The 19097-nt window shown below is 39.3% G+C and overlaps 2 protein-coding genes across 8 annotated transcripts in view; one reads left to right on the top strand and one right to left on the bottom strand.

Annotated features, from left to right (window-relative positions):
* Window positions 1-1391: 1391 nt before the first annotated feature.
* DIMT1 (DIM1 rRNA methyltransferase and ribosome maturation factor) lies at window positions 1392-14052 on the top strand. 3 transcript variants are annotated; one of them, XM_055422013.2, is made up of 12 exons: window positions 1392-1616; window positions 1966-2039; window positions 4669-4755; window positions 6461-6522; window positions 6602-6695; window positions 6784-6833; window positions 7906-8029; window positions 8916-9008; window positions 9852-9916; window positions 10510-10573; window positions 11962-12068; window positions 13538-14052. In XM_055422013.2, the coding sequence occupies exons 1-12, from the start codon at window positions 1538-1540 to the stop codon at window positions 13578-13580; spliced, it is 942 nt and encodes a 313-aa protein (XP_055277988.1). In that variant the 5' UTR covers window positions 1392-1537; the 3' UTR covers window positions 13581-14052. The 3 variants fall into 3 exon arrangements, with proteins under 3 accessions (XP_055277988.1, XP_088683846.1, XP_088683847.1); XM_088827720.1 differs by lacking the exon at window positions 1966-2039 and having other exon boundaries at window positions 1459-1616; XM_088827721.1 differs by lacking the exons at window positions 1392-1616; window positions 1966-2039 and having other exon boundaries at window positions 4695-4754; window positions 6459-6522.
* The window catches only part of KIF2A (kinesin family member 2A), a 76474-nt gene continuing 69291 nt past the window's right edge, over window positions 11915-19097 (bottom strand). For all 5 annotated transcript variants that reach the window (XM_088827719.1, XM_055422009.2, XM_055422011.2 and 2 more), the window contains one exon: window positions 11915-17150. In XM_088827719.1, coding sequence (XP_088683845.1) covers window positions 17065-17150 — 86 coding nt within the window. In that variant the 3' untranslated portion in view covers window positions 11915-17064. The remainder of the gene's footprint in view (window positions 17151-19097) is intronic.

The following is a 19097-nucleotide window of genomic DNA, read 5'->3' as shown; positions in this document are numbered from 1 at the left end:
CAGGAAATTAAAAGACGCTTACACTTTGGAAGGAAGTTATGACCAACCTAGATAGTATATTAAAAAGCAGAGACATTACTCTGCCAACAAATGTCCATCTAGTCAAGGCTATGGTTTTTCCAGTGGTCATGTATAGATGTGAGAGTTGGACTGTGAAGAAAGCTGATCGCCGAAGAATTGATGCTTTTGAACTGTGGTGCTGGAGAAGACTCTTGAGAGTCCCTTGGACTGCAAGGAGATCCAACCAGTCCATCTTAAAGGAGATCAATCCTGGGTGTTCATTGGAAGGACTGATGCTAAAGCTGAAACTCCAATACTTTGGCCACCTCATGCGAAGAGTTGACTCACTTGAAAAGACTCTGATGCTGGGAGGGATTGGGGGCAGGAGGAGAAGGGGACGACAGAGAATGAGATGGCTGGATGGCATCACCGACTCTGTGGACATGAGTTTGAGTGAACTCCGGGAGTTGGTGATGGACAGGGAGGCCTGGCGTGCTGTGATTCATGGGGTCGCAAAGAGTCGGACACGACTGAGCGACTGAACTGAACTGAATTGAACTGAAAACAGCAGGAGCTCAACACGGAAAGGTTTAGGAAATTAATCACGTGCCACAGAAAGAAGCGAAACCTCCAGTAGATCCAGTCAAACTAAACAGTTATATTTTCAGAGTTACTTTCCATAACACAAGCAGCGGAGAATTCACGCCCGCTAGAGGAGCAAGCTCCTCTTCCCAAGCTCCTGGGATCCTCACCCACAATCGGTTGGGATACACGAGAGAAATACATGACATAAACAAATTTTCTTTGGATTTGAGCGATTCAACAACCTAGCCTGATAAAGCATCCACAAGCCTAACTTCATCACGTAACTTAAGCTTCCTCCACTTCCTTGAGCTGCTGCTGCTGCTAAGTCAGTCACTTCAGTCGTGTCCGACTCTGCGTGACCCCATAGACAGAAGCCCACCAGGCTCCCCCGTCCCTGGGATTCTCCAGGCAAGAACACTGGAGTGGGTTGCCATTTCCTTCTCCAATGTGTGAAAGTGAAAAGTGAAAGTGAAGTCGCTCAGTCTTGTCTGACTGGTAGCGACCCCATGGACTGCAGCCTACCAGGCTCCTCCTTCCATGGGATTTTTCTAGGCAAGAGTACTGGAGTGGCTTTCCATTGCTTTCTCCGACTTCCTCGAGGGCCCACACCCAAACCTATTTAACTAGCTCGGGGTGTGTAGGGGCAAGGCCCCGCCCCCGATTCTAAACTAGCCAATCCAAACTGCCAGAATTGGCAGCGCGGCGTCTTCTGGGATCTGTAGGCCTCCGGCTTCCCCGGCGGCCGAGCTTATTCCCGGCGGCCATCGGGCTCCAAAGGCCCGCCCTCTTTCTGGGGGCGGACCCCGGAGCAAACCGAGGGGCGTGTTTTCGCCCCGCCCCGCGTGGCCGGGTGGGTATGCTCGCGGTGCGGGCGGGTGATTCCCACGTGGTGCGAAGCCTAGCGGGTGCCGGCTCGGGTTCTTCTGGACTCCGTGGCCTGTGAGCTGCAGAGATGCCGAAGATCAAATCAGCGGCCAGCGGCCGCCGCCGCGAGCGGCAGCAACAGCGCGGGCAGCTGAAGAGCGCCGGAGGTGGGGACGGTCGCGAGGGAGCTGGGGTCCCTTGGGTCGGGATTCGCTGGGACCGAGCCGGGGCAGGGGCGCAGTCCTGGCGGGGACGGTGAGACCGGGCGGGGCCCGCGCTCCGGGAGCGCGCGAGTCCCGGGTTTCCCGGAGCGCCGAGCGCAGGCCCCGCGCGCCGCCTCTGACTGTCTTTCACGGAAGGGGTGGACTTAAGACAGTCTGTCTTCCAGGCTCCTTCGCGTGACGTTTGGCGCCCCTAGCTGGCGCAGATATCGTCCCCTAGGTATCCTGTTTTCTTGTCTGGGACGGTCTGATGTTTTTAGTTGGGAAATTAAGGCTATTTCATGTTTTATTGCAGGACTCATGTTCAACACGGGGATTGGGCAGCATATTTTGAAAAATCCTCTCATTGTTAACAGCATTATCGATAAGGTGGGTGTGGAAGAGGAGAGGGAGAGAGTTACTGGGTTATTGATTTTAATTTCAGGAATATCTGAGCACGGAAAGGATTCCTGACACAAAACAGATGCTGTATAAATACTTGAATGAATTGAAGAATTGTGTAGGATTCTCAAGTTCTCTTCAATATGATTTGCTTTATTCTGTGAGTCTCGGGTTGTGACTCCAAATTCTTTTATCTTTCTGTAGATTATTTACTTCTTAGCTTGACACTTTTACCTGTTCAATTCCAGATTCTTCTTCTTCTATTACCAATCACTTTTTCTAGGCAGCATCTATCACTGTTGGTTTCTGTTTACTCCAAACCCTAAAAATATATCTAAACAGACAGCTTTGGAAGTTTGTTCCCCAGAGAAACCTGTATGCTATAAGCCAAAGCAACATGTAAACTCTTCAGAGTATTCTTCGTGTATGGGTTATTGATGTTTTCTTATTGTTTCGAATGATTGGGAGCTAGGACAGGAAACAATAGGTGGTGCAGATTACTTTCATGGTTGCAAAGGAAGTATCCTGGTGCTGCAGAAAGGACATTACCTGGGTGAGAGATGTCAACTTAGCGTCGTATCCAAAATGAGAGTTGGCCTAGCTTTTTAACCTTTTTGGCTCATGAATTCCTTTGTGCATCTGATGAACGTATGGACTCACAATACTCCAGCTATGCGCTTACGTATACTTTTTTTTTTTTCTGCCGCATGTTGAGGGTTGTGGGATCTTAGTTCCCACACTAGGTATCTAACCTCTGCCCCCTGCAGAGGAAGCATGGAGTTCTAACCACTGGACTGACATTAATTTTTGTGTACAATTTCTGGATCCTTGTGCACCCCTGAAACCATACATGGATGTGGAATTGAGAAATACCAGTACAACATGCTATGATTCATCATTTTGGTCCTTCCATTTTGAACCTAGTGATAACAGTGTTGGTAACAAGGTGCTGTTGGAATCATTTCAAAGATAGAAAGGAAAATGCCACTCTTAGAACTGCTGTTCCTACTTCTCTGACTCCTAACTATTGCCCCAAGTTAGGAGAACTGTTCAATTTCCTCTTGCACCTAATGTTAATGAGGTAATATTTTTAAACATAGGTCATGAAGCAATCTCCTAAAAATGGAGTCAGAATAAGATCTCCTAACTGCGCACTTTTGAGTAAAGATCAGTTCAGTTCAGTCACTCAGTCGTGTCTGACTCTTTGCGACCCTATGAATCACAGCACACCAGGCCTCCCTGTCCATCACCAACTCCTGGAGTTCAATCAGACTCAGGTCCATCGAGTCGGTGATGCCATTCAGCCATCTCATTCTCTGTCATCCTCATCTCCTCCCGCCCCCAATCCCTCCCAGCATCAGAGTCTTTTCCAGTGAGTCAGCTCTTCGCATGAGGTGGCCAAAGTGTTGGAGTTTCAGCTTCAACATCATTCCCTCCAATGAACACACAGGACTGATCTCCCTTAGAATGGACTGGTTGGATCTCCTTGCAGTACAAGGGACTCTCAAGAGTCTTCTCCAACACCACAGTTCAAAGGCATCAGTTCTTCGGTGCTCAGCTTTCTTCACAGTCCAACTCTCACATCCATACATGACTACTGGAAAAAACATAGCTTTGACTAGACGGACCTTGGTTGGCAAAGTAATGTCTTTGCTTTTTAATATGCTATCTAGGCTGGTCATAACTTTCCTTCCAAGGAGTAAGCATCTTTTAATTTCCTGGCTGCAATCAGCATCTGCAGTGATTTTGGAGCCCAAAAAAATAGTCTGACAGTTTCCACTGTTTCCCCATCTATTTCCCATGAAGTGATGGGACCAGATGCCATGATCTTAGTTTTCTGAATGTTGAGCTTCAAGCCAACTTTTTCACTCTCTTCTTTGACTTTCATCAAGAGGCTTTTGAGTTCCTCTTCACTTTCTGCCATAAGGGTGGTGTCATCTGCATATCTGAGGTTATTGATATTTCTCCCAGCAGTCTTGATTCCAGCTTGTGCTTCCTCCAGCCCAGCATTCCTCATGATGTACTTTGCATATAAGTTAAATAAGCAGCGTGACAGTATACAGCCTTGACGTGCTCCTTTTCCTATTTGGAACCAGTCTGTTGTTCCATGTCCAGTTCTAACTGTTGCTTCCTGACCTGCATATAGGTTTCTGAAGAGGCAGGTCAGGTGATCTGGTATTCCCATCTCTTGAAGAATTTTCCACAGTTTATTGTGATCCACACAGTCAAAGGCTTTAGCATAGTCAATGAAGCAGAAATAGATGTTTTTCTGGAACTCTCTTGCTTTTTTGATGATCCAGCGGATGTTGGCAATTTGATCTCTGGTTCCTCTGCCTTTTCAAAAACCAGCTTGAACATCTGGAAGTTCACGGTTCACGTGTTGCTGAAGCCTGGCTTGGAGAATTTTGAGCATGACTTTACTAGCGTGTGAGATGAGTGCAATCGTGAGGTAGTTTGAGCATTCTTTGGCATTGCCAGAAAACTGACCTTTTCAAGTCCTGTGGCTACTGCTGAGTTTTCCAAATTTGCTGGCACATTGAGTAAAGATATTCTGATGTAAATTAAATTATGTGTTCAGATGTGCCCATAAAGCTAAAGTAGTTGTGCTTGCTTGTAGGCTGCCTTACGACCAACTGATGTGGTGCTGGAGGTTGGACCTGGAACTGGCAACATGACTGTAAAGTTGCTGGAAAAGGCAAAAAAGGTAAAGAGAGGATTTAGTGTTTGGTATGAGATATAATGTGAGTAAGCTCAGGTGGTTTACAAGTATAAATCTGTTTAATGAATTGATGTTATTTTAACAGTAACTCTCGCTCCTTTGCTAGAAACTTTATCTTATAAAATATGAGCAAATTGGGTGAAGTGAGTCAAAAGGTACCAATTTCCAGGATAAAATAAATATGTCCTGGGGATGTAATGGACAGCATCATGACTATAAAACAACCCTGTAGTATATTTCAAGGTTGGTAAAGAGAGTAAAAAGTTTCATCACAAGAAAAAAAATTTTAATTATGTGGTCATGAATGTTATATATATCAAATCATTGTGTTGTATACCTGAAATTAATATAGTGTTTTATGTCAATTATGGCTCAATTTTTTAAAATGGATTAAAAGAAAAAAATATGGGTATATCAATCAGGAAAACAAATGACATTGGATACTTCAATACAGGGAATTGGTTTTTAGAGGACCAAGAGAATAAAACACCGAGGTTAACCCAAGAGTAGAATTACAAAGAGCAGCTACCGCTTCTTGGCTCAGGGGAACAAAGCAAGGGGATTGGAGTTATTGGACTTAGAACTTTGGAGGAGATCTAACACAGGCCTCTGAGACTGGAGGGTCACCTGGCTGCTGCTGGTACCTTGTCTCTTGGTGGATCCAGTTCCAGTTAAATCGGATCATTGCTGTGTCTCCTGGTGGGTGGATGTAGGCAACAAAGAACTTACCTGAAGAGAGTTCAGTGAAGAGACCGTTGACAAGATGTGGGAATGTTAAGGGAACCAGTAAACATTTAGTGGAAAACCTCAGGACTGTCAACATCAGGAAACAGTTACCATCGAGCAACCTCAAGGGAAAAGAGGGAAATGTGTTACCGGAGCCCAGAAAGAGCAGGGACAGGGACCACGCATAGCCAAACACGGCCGCTGGCAGAACTTGTGCAAGGCAGGCACAGGCATTAGGAAGTACTCAACCCCACCCCTTGGATCCAGTAATGCCTTCCATTGGCCTGACCCAACAAGAAGTCAAAGGGCGAGGGAGCTGGACTATCTTTATTACCCTACAGGCACAGCAAAGCTGGAGAATGGATCTGGGAGCTAAACAGACTAAACCTCACATATATCTGCTCTGTAGACAGGGTCTTCCTTGAAGTCAGCAAAACCTCAGCTTATAATGAAATAAAATTTCAGCCTATCTGGTATCTCTTTTCATTTACTTGAGAAATTATCTATGCTCTGTGCTCTGGATCTTAGTCGGTGAGAGAAGTGATCTGCTCGTTCCAGAGCAGTTGCTTTGTATGCCTCTAAAGAACATTTACTGCAAAGACATATTGTGTGTTTTTTTTCATCATCAGTTGAATTAGAAAGCATGGAGCCATATGAGCACAGTAATTCTGTGAAGTATTTGGGTAGAACGGTCATGTAGTCTGGCTGCCTACTTTTCTGGGTGACGTTTTTTGTTGTCCCTTTAACCCCCTTGCTGCATTTTGTAAAATCTTCTCTTCATTAAATTCTCTTCAGGTAAGTTCTTTAAAATATACTGGTAGAGTACAACTGAAGAATAATGATGGTGGATTTGGGGAAAGAATTTTAATTTATTTAAATAATGTAAATTCCTATTGAGTTAACAGGAAAAGATTTATTCTCCATAATTAACCTACCAAAAAAATTTTTTTTTTTTTTAATTTAGGTAATTGCTTGTGAACTTGACCCAAGGCTAGTAGCTGAACTTCACAAAAGAGTTCAGGGCACGTGAGTATACATAATAGAATTAAAGTACATTTAAATCTCGTGAAACAGTGTTCTTTTTAATTGCTTTTTTTTTTATCAGGCCTCTGGCCAGCAAACTTCAAGTAATGGTGGGTGATGTGTTAAAAACAGATCTGCCATTCTTTGATGCTTGTGTGGCAAATTTGCCTTATCAGGTATGTTTTCAAAATGTAGGAACATTATATTTACTAAATGGTTCTCTGGTGGGTCTTTCCTAGAAATAACTGGTTAATTCTTTTCCAGATCTCTTCTCCTTTTGTCTTCAAGCTGTTGCTGCACCGACCTTTTTTCAGGTTTGTGACAAGAAGACTAAAGTTACTGCCAAATCTTAGAAAAATTACAGTTTAGGCCATGAACACGGATAGCCAAAGGTTAAGGTTAATTCAATTGAAAAACTACTGGAGAATTTGTTTTGTAGAAAGTATCCATTTGTGTGCTGGGCTCTGTCTTCCATTCTTTAGCAGTTGCTGGAGTGATTTGGGAGAGGTGTGGTCTGAGTCGTGTTTCTGAGACCAGATGGCCTTTCCATGTTTTCTTACGCTTTTGTTGGCAGCCCAGGTCAAACTTGTTGTATCTGGATTCTTAAGTGTCCTGCTAACTGGTTTCTAGTACACACTGTACCAGTGATTTTCAAATTGCAGGTCAAAAACTCCTTCTGTTCCATTCCGTCGCTGTCGTGTCCGACTCTATGCGACCCCGTGGACTGTAGCCTACCAGGCTTCTCCGTCCATGGGATTCTCCAGGCAAGAATACTGGAGTGGGTTACTGTTTCCTTCTCCAGGGGATCTTCCTGATCCAGGGATCAAACCCGGGTCTCCCGCATTGGAGGCAGATGCTTTAACCTCTGAGCCACCAGGGAAGCCCAAAACTCCTTAGTAGTTATAAAATAAATTTAATGAGCCATGACTGTCACTTTTTGAAAAAAGGACATGGAATGGAGTATATCAGAGGGCATTCATTTCATGTCAACCAGGTGATTATAATTTCGTGAAACTTTCGTTGACTTGGAATACTCTCCCATCTGATCATTGATATAATTTCGTGAAACTTTCGTTGACTTGGAATACTCTCATCTGATCACTGATATAATTTCGTGAAACTTTCATTGACTTGGAATACTCTCTCATCTGATCATTGAGGGCTTAAGTTCATAAGGGGTTAGAGCTACAGCCATTATACAATGAAAAACAAAGGTAGCTGGGTCAGTCTATGGGAATAAGGCTCAGGCTGAAACTGTTCTCCTCCCTTCTGGCCAGCACAGCTATTGATTTACTGTTTCCCACCTAAGAAAAGTCATTGAAGTTAAAATACATTTATAGTTGAAAATGACCTTTTTCTTTTTATTCCTTTCTGCTGTCTTTTCAGATGTGCCATACTAATGTTTCAAAGAGAATTTGCTCTCCGACTGGTTGCAAAACCTGGAGATAAGTTATACTGCAGACTGTCAATTAACACACAGCTGTTAGCACGTGTGGACCATCTAATGAAAGTAAGTGACTGTTGTTGAAATGATGGGGCTTAACTCATCACTGAGCATCTAGCTGTGCCTTCTGTGAGGAGACTGTGTATGATTACTATTTTTTTTTAAAATTTTATTTTTGGCTGCAGTGAGTCTTCGTTGCTTTGTGCGGGCTTTCTCCATGTGGCGAGTGGGGGCTGCTCTTTATTGCGGTGCACAGGCTTCTCATTGCAGTGGCTTCTCTTCTTGCAGAGCATAAGCTCGAGGTGTGTGGGCTTCAGTAGTTGCAGCATGCCAGCTCAGTAGTTGCGGCTTGCGGGTTTAGTTGCTCCTTGGCACGTGGAATCTTTCCGGACCAGAGATTGAACAGGTGTCCCCTGCACTTATCCACTGTGCCACCAGGGAAGTCCCGATTACTATTTAAAGTTGTTTTTGAGAGGGCTCAGTTCAGTTCAGTTCAGTTCAGTCGCTCAGTCGTGTCCGACTCTCCGCGACCCCATGAATCACAGCACGCCAGGCCTCCCTGTCCATCACCAACTCCCGGAGTACACTCAAACTCATGTCCACAGAGTCGGTGATGCCATCCAGCCATCTCATTCTCCGTCGTCCCCTTCTCCTCCCGCCCCCAACCTTTCCCAGCATCAGAGTCTTTTCCAATGAGTCAACTCGTCGCATGAGGTGGCCAAAGTATTGCAGTTTCAGCTTTAGCATCAGTCCCTCCAATGAACATCCAGGATTGATCTCCTTTAGAATGGACTCGTTGGATCTCCTTGCAGTATAAGGGACTCTCAAGAGTCTTCTCCAACACCACAGTTCAAAAGCATCGATTCTTCGGCGATCAGCCTTCTTCACAGTCCAACTCTCACATCCATACATGACCACGGGAAAAACCATTGCCTTGTTTTCTGATTAACAGGTTGGAAAAAATAACTTCAGACCACCACCCAAGGTGGAATCCAGTGTTGTAAGGATAGAACCTAAGAATCCACCACCACCTATCAATTTTCAGGTGAGGTTAAAATAGGGTCATTCAATAAAAGGAAAAAAAGTCCAAGGTGGAAGATATGTATCTGTAGCAGCAGAAAAATGAGTCAACCTAAATGTCTAAATAGGAGAATATTAATTATAATACATCCTGTGATGGAGTAGATGGAATTATTTGACACAACATAGTTTGTTGAAGACCTCAAAAGACCATGGAAAATGTTTGCAAAAGATAAAAAGATTAGAATACTATTGCAGTTTGCAGAAGATTATATCTACAGAAAACATGTATCTATTTGAATAAGACATGGGAAACAAGATAAAATGAAAACAGTTGTGTTAAAGTAATAGTATGGGTAACACTGTTTAATCAGAATTCTAATTTTTAGAATTTAGAATTTCTTATTTAAAAAGAGAAGAAAGCCATATGATTTGATGTAAAACCTCACTGCAATCACATTGGATAAAAACATGTTTATATGGTCAGTAGCTGGTGGCAGTGGTGTGGTTGTCAGCTATTCCTACAAGGTTTAGCTGGGTGTATTACACAGGCTGTATTCTAAATCACGTCTGTTTTAAGTCATGTTTTTTTGAAAACGACTTAAACAAATGCAATGTTCTTTGTTGCGATGTGGCACAGATATGTTTTCTATTTTTAAAATTGAGGGTAAAATAGTCAATGAAGTGCACAGAAGTGTGAAAATCAAGTATAGATCTGGGTTTTGCATATATGAACCAGACACATCAAGATACAGAACATTTTCATCACTTCAGAAGGCTTTTAGTTTTATGTAGTAAGACAAAATTGTACCTACTAGGTATCAGTGGGGCTTAATATTTTCTAAGAAAATACCATCTACTGTTTCAGGAATGGGATGGCCTAGTAAGGATCACCTTTGTTAGGAAAAACAAGACACTGTCTGCTGCATTTAAGTAAGTATTTTACTAATTTATGATATATGAGGGATCAGTGCTTCAGATACTGTGCTAAGCACTAAAATTTGGTCATTTTCCTGAACAGTATTACCCTAAAGCATACACATGATCCATGTCCAGACACACTTTTAATTTTGTACTTTGGGAGACAGGAGAATTTAATGAAGAAAAATTCATGGACCTGAGAATTAGATCAGGTTTTTTTGAGAAATGGGAAAAACCCAAAAACTATACCCCACATCTGCTTTTCTTTGGAAAAATGAGGTGACAGATGAACCCCTTCCACACTTTTGAAAGATTCATGTCATTTTACCTTGGAAAAATATAATAGCAATTTGGGGCCCAAGGTCAAAAAAATGGTGAAAACCACAATGAAAAAATTGATTTTTGAGATTTTTTTGTAATCTAAAACTTAAGATGTCTGTTATGTTTAAATATTAGTAGTTGTGACTATTTCAGAAGTTTAAATATTCAACCTTTTTTAGTTCTTTAATTTTACCATGTGGAACATAGGCTTAATCTTATAGTAAAGGAAATTTATATTTATAATGTTTGGAATAATAGTGACATTATTTCTTTATGTAATATAGGTCAAGTGCAGTGCAACAGCTATTGGAAAAGAACTACAGAATTCACTGTTCGGTCCATAATATTGTAAGCAGAATATGTTTTTGTTTCAATAATTTGTGTTTTAAAATGTCCACTTCCTACTGTTTCATATATCATTACAAAACTCTTAATTTTGAACATCTCATAGGACCCTTAAAAGATAGTATGTCATGTCTAACTAGCAGGAGAACGTCAACTCTTGAGTAGGTCAGTGCTGCCGTATACTTTGTAGAATGTATCTGAGCAGCCTTGAATACTCTTATCCTGTTTTACTGACAGTTTTTCTTTTGGCTATAAAAAGATTGAGTTGAGTCATAATTTTCTCCTAACTTTTAACCATGTAAACTTACTCAGCTTAAAGGTATTTGCTAGCCTTTGAATTGGGGCCATCCCTTCTTGCTTGTTGCCCACATAGAAATTACAAATTTAGTTACCATTTTCTCAGTAACTATTTTTTAATACCCAGCAATTGAAATAATTAGAATAAAGTAAGGGATAAATAGGAGAAGGCAATGGCACCCCACTCCAGTACTCTTGCCTGGAAAATCTCATGGATGGAGGAGCCTGGTGGGCTACAGTCCATGGGGTTGCTAAGAGTCGGACACGACTGAGCGACTTCACATTCACTTTTCATTTTCACGCACTGGAGAAGGAAAGGTCTGCCGTCTGTGAGATCGCACAGAGTTGGACACGACTGAAGCCACTTAGCAGCAGCAGCAGCAAGGGATAAACAGCAAGTTCTGGTTGTGAACCTCATGTCTCTTACCATTATCTGTGCAACATTTTCTTTAATTGTGTGAACACACAGATATCTATATATGACTGTGATGTCTGATAATGTTTTAGTTTTCCAATCTAAACAGAATGGCAGATAAAAGCAAATTTCCTTTTTTCCACTCAACTCTTAGGTGGTTTAATGTACCGATAGCATAGCTACCTCCATTTTCTGAATACAGTCTCTGAACAACTACTTACTTAGGAAATACTAAGCTGGATTAAGAAGTCTTTGGATGGAAGATGTGAAGTGTGACGCATTCTTAAGGCTTAGAGAGGCTATCTTTGAGAAAAACTAGCTAGCTAGTTTAATGAAATTTGTGCCAAGAAAATGTTATTTTTAAAAGATACTAACAATTGCTGTAAAATTTAGTTTACAGCTTTAATTGTGTTATGAAGTACTTTGTGAAGCCTGAAACATAACTATTTCAGCATTTCTAGGAAGAGTAAGGGCAGTATACACAATGAGTATTTGGTATGTGCTAAACATCAACCACTTAATGAATTAAGAGATGCAAGTCTTATCGACACAGATAGGCTTTCCAAAACTATCATGAAGAGATAAGGTGACTGTTTATGACTTACTGAAAAATAAAAAAGAGTCAAGGTGACTTCATTAAAGATACGTTGTTCATTTATTCTGAATCTTGTATTGATAGATAATACCAGAAGATTTCAGCATAGCAGATAAAATACAGCAAATCCTAACCAGCACAGGTTTTAGTGACAAACGGGCCCGTTCCATGGACATAGATGATTTCATCAGGTAACTACATTTTCCTTTTACTACATGTTTACATTTCTTTACTGTGACACCTTCATATTTAGAGATTTAAAGGCTTTTAAGCGGTTATAAGGTGCTACCTGGGAGTTATTGCATAGCACTTCCATGGCATGGAATAGTATTTGGTGTAGAAGATGGAGGCTAGTTAGCTGCAGCAGAATGAACATTTTCTGTAAGAACAGTAAGTGAACAGTCCGAGCCTGGAGATAACCTCTGTGACAGTGCGAGTTACGGTGTGTGTGCCTCTCCCTTCCAGCCCCTCCCCAACCCCCATTCATAGTCTTACAGTCTGTCTCTTCAAAGTAGCCTGTCAGGTAGAAGAATCACAATACATACAGTTGGGTCTTCTTTACTGAGAACAGCTTTTAAGTATGAAATAATGTTAGTTACAGTTGTATCTGGTTATCATTTCTAACTGGTTCAGTAACTTATTTCATGACTGAGGCAATTTCTATACACCTGAAGTAAAAAAGAAAGAATGGTGTCATAATTAACTGGGCAATATAGAGCAAAATTTGTTTTCCTTCGATTAAGCAAGTGAATCTTACGAAAGCAGAGTAAGGTGTCAAATACTCAGGTAATAATTGACCTGCATTCATTGTTTTTAATCACTAACACTTTGATTTCCTAACTAAAAACCCATAAATTTTTGTCTCTTTATCCAATTCATTTTTAAAGCTTCCATGATCTAGAGGCTGAAAAAAAGAGGGTAGATTGATATAAAAGTCACTGGTTTACTTTTCTATGCTAGAAACAGTCGTATGTAACTGAGACAAATGACACTATTTTATTGGCAGGCTAGCAGTACTATTGTCTTCATTAGATGTTAATGCCAGGAGTTGAACATTATCCATAAGTACCCATCTTTAGATATCTTAACCCATCTTGTTGGATCTTACGGGCCATCCTGAAAATAATCTCAGGCAGGTCTGAATAGAAATATTTCATCTTATTAATTCATTCTTATTAATTTTCTGCAAGGTTACTAAACATGTAGCTTTCTAAAACAGTGATCTGATAAGTACATAGATATCCAGAGAGAAGTAAGTATTTGAGTCTGAATAACTGAGCTCAGAGAGCAAGAAAGGACACATGAGATTAGCCATTCATCTCTCTCCTGTCTCTTAATTCCAGACAGCTTTGCATTCATTTACCAGGTTGAAATGGAACAAGTACCAATGTGCTCTTAGGCCAGGGTTAGTGTAGGTCTAAGATTATTTTAGTTAAATTCATCATGCCTTAAGACATATAGGCTACGACATGAGAGGCACCAAAAATGAGGTGGCTTTAACCAATATACATCTTATAAACTTAACTGAAGAATAAAGTTTCTTTACTGACATCTCAGGAGTATTTGTGTTTTAGAACTCATGGTACAGGGGCCGTGTGCGCATTGTTTCTTACTACAAACTAGCATTTCAATACCTTCCCACTTGGTTTCTTTTTTTCAGATTGCTACATGGATTCAATGCAGAAGGTATCCATTTTTCTTAGGTATCTGGAAAAGAAGTTTTTCAAGCTCAAGGAAAAAAAGTGGAATTATATATTCTTAATAATTTGAGAAAATGAACTATGCTTGGACACTATGTGCTTGACTACTTTTGATGTACTACTACCGTCACCATTTATTTCTCTGAATTTTTAAGAAAGTAAGTTAATTCTAAGTGTCTAAGGTTTCTTTGTTTTTTGCTCTTTTTTGTTTGTTTTTGGTTTAATATATAATACAAGGCAGGGTGATAATCTTCAAGAGCCGCAGATACGCACAACTTTACACTTCAAGTTATTTCTAACAGTGTATAAAGATGGTACCCTTTTATTTTCTGTGTTCTGTATTATTGTAAGACCCTTTTCTAGGCTTTTAGCTCTTTAGGCCTTTGTCCTTAAATGTTTAATTTCGTCACATATTCCCCATGCCATTTCTTGTTGTTATCCATGTGTACAGTAAAGCAGTTGTCTTAAAATGTTATTTTGTTTCTCGAATTCTGTTTCCCTGTACAGTTTCTATCACTGCCTGTCCCTCTAGCAATCCTGTAGTGTTAACAGGCTACATCAGGGTTTTAGGGTAAGCCTGAGCCTGCTACTGCCACCACATGGTGCCAGGCATATATTACTTCTAGACGTTCCTTGTAAATGAGCATCTCAACTAGAATGAAATAAATTATAAGACTGTATGATATTTTTCTTGGGGAGACACAGACTTAAAATTTCAAAGTTTTATAAATCAAAACTGACTTTAAAGTTAAAATCTCTGCTCTTCTATTTCAAAACAAACCAACCCAACCAGCCATTCTGCCACAACCACAGGTTCCCAGGATTCATGATTTCTGGGTAATTAAAAATTTCAACAGATACCATAAATAAGTCTTAATTAGCTACAGTGTTTAAATCATTTTCAATATTATATTCAATATTGTAAATGCCCTTTAACAAAGAATTATAGTAGTTGACTATTTTATTTATAAGGAAATTAATAAAAATATTTTCAGTGACATTTGGTTTTCTTTATACCTAATTTAATAGAAGGAATGTCTCCAAATTACTTTAACAGAGGTCCATACAGCAAGTGAACCTAGAAGGAAAACTAGGTTGTTTGCCTAAACAGACTTTTTAGAAATCTGGCCTCAAAGTTATATATTAAAACATTCCTATATAACTAAAATAACATATATTTTTAGTTAATTTTAATTAATTATTAATAGGAGTATCAGCTTTCACGTCTGAGAAAGACCATTTAATCCAGATCCAAAAAATGTGTTATTCTTTAAATAACAACTGCATAAAGCCACTTTTGTACATAAATACTACATAAGCTTAAGAGTAGGGTTTTTTTAATCACACAAAACTACTCAGCAGAGTTTACTTGTACCATCTCAATCTTTAAAGATTTAATTCAGCTTTCCCTCTTATGTCCCTGTCCTCCTATGAATTGCCTGCTGAGTTTTAGTCCCTTTTATAACCTTCAAATATCCCTATCTGTAAAACGGCAAGAATGGATTATACTACCAAGATCCTTTCTGGTACTAATGTTTAATATACCTTGAATGCTATTCAGAATGAAGCCTTCATAGTATCAGGCAGTGTATTTCAATTTCAGGACACCTTCCACAGATCTAGTACCCTTTTAATTTAAATAATAAATTAAGACTAATCTGTTGTGCTTAAAATGAGTAAATTCACGTATCTCTTTATGCCCTTTGAAGGTTGGTTCGGCTCAGAAACTACCTTTTTAAACAGTCTCTGTAAGGTCAATACTAACAGTTCTCCATTCTTCCTCTTCTCCTTGAAATAAACACAAGTAGAACATATCTCACAGCTGCAAGAAAACCTGAGTTCCTTCCAAAACAAAGGTGATTGTATTGAAGTAAATTGTCTCTAAAACTCATTACACAGATTTAATTTATTAATAATAAGCACACTGTGAAAATCTACATTTGTACTAGATTTCAAGTTTACAGAGGAGCTTTTCACCATGGTGTTAGGATTTCCCATAACTACCGTTTGAATTCTATGGACAGTGAAGTAGGGAGTCTGGCTCATATGACTCTCTATTCATAGCTTCCCTTTAGCCCACAGGAATGAGCTGGTAGTTCCCTAGAGTAAATCAAAACAAGATATCCCTGGGAGACTTTTTGTTAATGTACTCCTAGACACTATCCTGGGAACTGAGGGAAAACTCCTAGAGAGAGATATAAATCTTCTAACAAAATATTTACATGAAAAGTGGCCAGTTTTCTTCCTTGGAATAGCAATCTGTAAAAATAAGTGCCACCATTTAAAAAGTAGCATGCCCTAAATGAACTGAATAGTGGTGAAATATCAAACATTAGGTAATGGGTGGAGCTTGGGTTAGATCTGCCTTTTACGGCGAAGTCAACTCTTTTTTAGCTTAAATTCTTTTTCAACATAAGTTATGTACTGTCTACACTTGGCTTAAACTAACAGTTCTATTATGGACTACTTTCAATGTACATGTACATATTCATGCATCAGAAGCCAATTTCCTTTAACTGTACCATTTAAAAGGTACATTTTGGGGTGCTAATGGACACTTCAACTTAAGTAATGGTATTGGTAAAGATCAAATTGCACTATTAGTCTTGTTAATACCACACTGGAACACACACTGCGTATATATGTATTATCCTAAGATAAAACTCTCTTCAGAATTTTATTACTTTTTATTATACACCAACTAGTTTATATTTTAGTTCTTTACAAAGAAAATGCTAAGAAAATTATAACCACATGTTATATGGTTTTAAAATCATAATTCCAGATTTTTTTACATATAAGATGGAATGGTCCAGCAGCTATGTCCACTGTCACAGACTTTAGTTCCATTCAATATGGCACATCCTGCAAAATTAACTAGTCACACACAAAAAAAGTCTCAATTACAGTAAAAATGTACACACAATAAAGGTAATTTACAATGACAAATAAGGAATGTAATTTATCTTAGCTGTGCTTCAGAAATTTAGGGTCAATAGCCTTAGTCAAGGCACAAAGCAGGAAGAGGTGAGCACAGCTGTTTCTAGAAGTGGGCAAGGTATGTACAATCACTGATGAGGTATGCATGCACGCAATGGATTTAAAACTGCTCAGTCTTGCTAAGAAAACTGAACTGAGTTAAAAGGAAATGCTGTGGCTTCCCCTTACTATTCACCTCTGGATCAAGTCCACAATCTTACTTCATCATATAGAAAATAAAATTGGCAAGGATCTCCAAAAGTAACTCACTATCTGGGTAAATGAAACAAAATGCTTCACTATTCCCAAATCTTGGTTGTGCCTCCTGACTAGAAGCATCTTGTAGACAAAGGAGTGTTTCACAAAATTGAAATGTCATTCAGATGAAGGGACAAGACATTTTCCACAGACACTTAAGATTTCAAACTTTCAAATGGCCCTTACAGCTGAACCATTGTTATGTTACAGTAGCGAGGGTTCTGGGGATCCTTTAGCAGCAAATGCTGAGTTAAAGGGCACGGGGTCTCTTCGGGTTGATTTGCTTGCTGGCCTGTTCTTCTTCTTGCAGCGCTGCACGAAAAGATTTCACTTTATCTTGGAAAAAGAAAAGAAGAAAGTTTTGCATTACATGTGATGCAGTACACAATTTTATGCACCCTATCAAGTCGTCTCTTAGAGTATCAGCTCAGGGTTTTCCTTTTGTTCTTTGTGGTCCAAAAACTCAGAACTAGACATAGTGCTCAGGTACAGCAACAGATTCAGAGATTCTGAGAAGTGCTTGTGGGTTTTTGTTTGTTGTTGATATTGTTATCTTCACAACAGATTTCTGTTCTATTTGGCATATTTTACAGTGTTCAATTTTAATTTCTTTGAATTCCTTTTTACAGTAAAGAGGCTATATATGTATGTAAAATAGTTATTTCTTCTCAGAGTATTAGAAAATGTCCACTTTCAATTCCTATTTTACCTTTTTAAGCTAGGAAAATTTAAGTTCACTTGAATTTTTAAGACATGTTACTTTTTCCTTATCGGGGATTACAAAAGGTATGATGAAGAAGGAAGATGACAGAATATATGTTTCTTGGTCTTACAGTTCTGTCTTACTGTCTATTCTATCATGGACTGATTCAGAGTTACATAAGAGTAAGAAACAGGTAAGTAAAAATTGGAAGATGCAAGTAACTGTCAGCTGTGTGAAGATAAGAAATCTTTCTACAACAGTGGTTCTCAATTAGGGGTGATTTCTGCTCCCCTCCCAGGGACATTTGGTAACGTCTACAGACATTTTTGACTGTCATACTGGGGTGGTGCTTCTGTCACCTAGTCAGTGGAGACCAAGGATAGTTGTAAGCCCTGCACAGTGCACAGGAGATGGCACCTTCCAATAGTTTCCCAACTTAAAATGTGTTAATAGTGCAGGTTATGGCTTTCAAAAAAAAGAGAAAGATACAATGTGGGAATCTCAATTTCTTTCCCCTCTTCCTAAGTACAGTGGTGTTGAAAAGTTGATTTTTTTCTGAAATTTAGAAAGGAATATAAGGACTTCTGGATCTGATGCCTGCTAACATAATAGCTCTCAAATTTATATTAATATCACAATTATATTTGGTAAATTTTTCCCCCTAAGGACTGAATTATACAATATTTAGGTAGTAATTTCTTCAAAGTTTGGATATACTTAATATTTACATGAATCTTGAGAAAAGGAAGGGAACTAAGTTGAAATCTACATCTTGCAGTGAAAAAAAAAAAAGGGTACATTGTGATCTGTCTCCTGAATAAAATGCATACAAAAAGATGCATAAATGCATACAGAAAGATGCTTATGCATTATGGAAGATTAGAAAAATGATCAAAACACGTTAAATCAAGGCTTGAATATAAAGAACATGCAAAACAGCAAATTTTAGAAAACCTACATCTGCACAAACAATTCTAAATTGGCAAAATGGTCACTGCTGACTCTATAGGATATAATTTCAAATATCTAACTTTACAAAGAACCTAGTTTAAAAAATTAAGCAGCCTGTTTGGTGCTAAAAAATCTAGCAACTTCAGTCAGGTTTCATGTTGCACTGCATGTACATACAAAGAAGCCTACTTGCATATAAATGAAGACAGCTAATTTGCCAAAGCCTAGGAAATCAGCACATATAATATGTGCTTATTTGAAGTTGCATGGATAAGGAAACTAAAAAGCCAAGAAAGAAGACATGGCATGTGGATAAGCCACATGCCTTCATAAGCAAAGCAGAAAGAGTGGCTGTTTGGAACCTCCCCCTTCATTTCTGAAAACAAAGAGTTCAAAGGAAAATCATGACAAAATATGCACAGAAAGGAGATGCAGGTAGAAGGTGACAGAAAGATGACCTGGAATAGATCTAAACCAAGGAAAATAATACTGAAAAGAATTGGCCTACCAAACCAAAGCTCTGCATGGGTATATAAAACTTAAAAACTTGTTAAAATATATTTTCCCTCTTTAATCATAAGATGTGTTTATCTTCTCCAAAGACAAAAACAAAAAAGATGACTAGAGAG

Source organism: Moschus berezovskii, chromosome 18 (assembly GCF_049115385.1).
Source record: "Moschus berezovskii isolate FMDL1 chromosome 18, NW_MosBer_1.0, whole genome shotgun sequence".
Classification (NCBI taxonomy): Eukaryota; Metazoa; Chordata; class Mammalia; order Artiodactyla; family Moschidae; genus Moschus; species Moschus berezovskii.
Note: the sequence above shows the minus strand (reverse complement) of the source record. Positions and strands in the feature narration are given on the sequence as shown.

What these genes read in the sequence shown, in the direction of transcription:
- DIMT1 (XM_055422013.2), top strand. Translation starts at nt 1,538, where the DNA reads ATGCCGAAGATCAAATCAGCGGCCAGCGGCCGCCGCCGCGAGCGGCAG. An exon ending in ACACTGTCTGCTGCATTTAA is followed by an intron (nt 9,917 to 10,509) that starts GTAAGTATTTTA and finishes TATGTAATATAG; the next exon opens with GTCAAGTGCAGTGCAACAGC. An exon ending in ACTGTTCGGTCCATAATATT is followed by an intron (nt 10,574 to 11,961) that starts GTAAGCAGAATA and finishes TTGTATTGATAG; the next exon opens with ATAATACCAGAAGATTTCAG.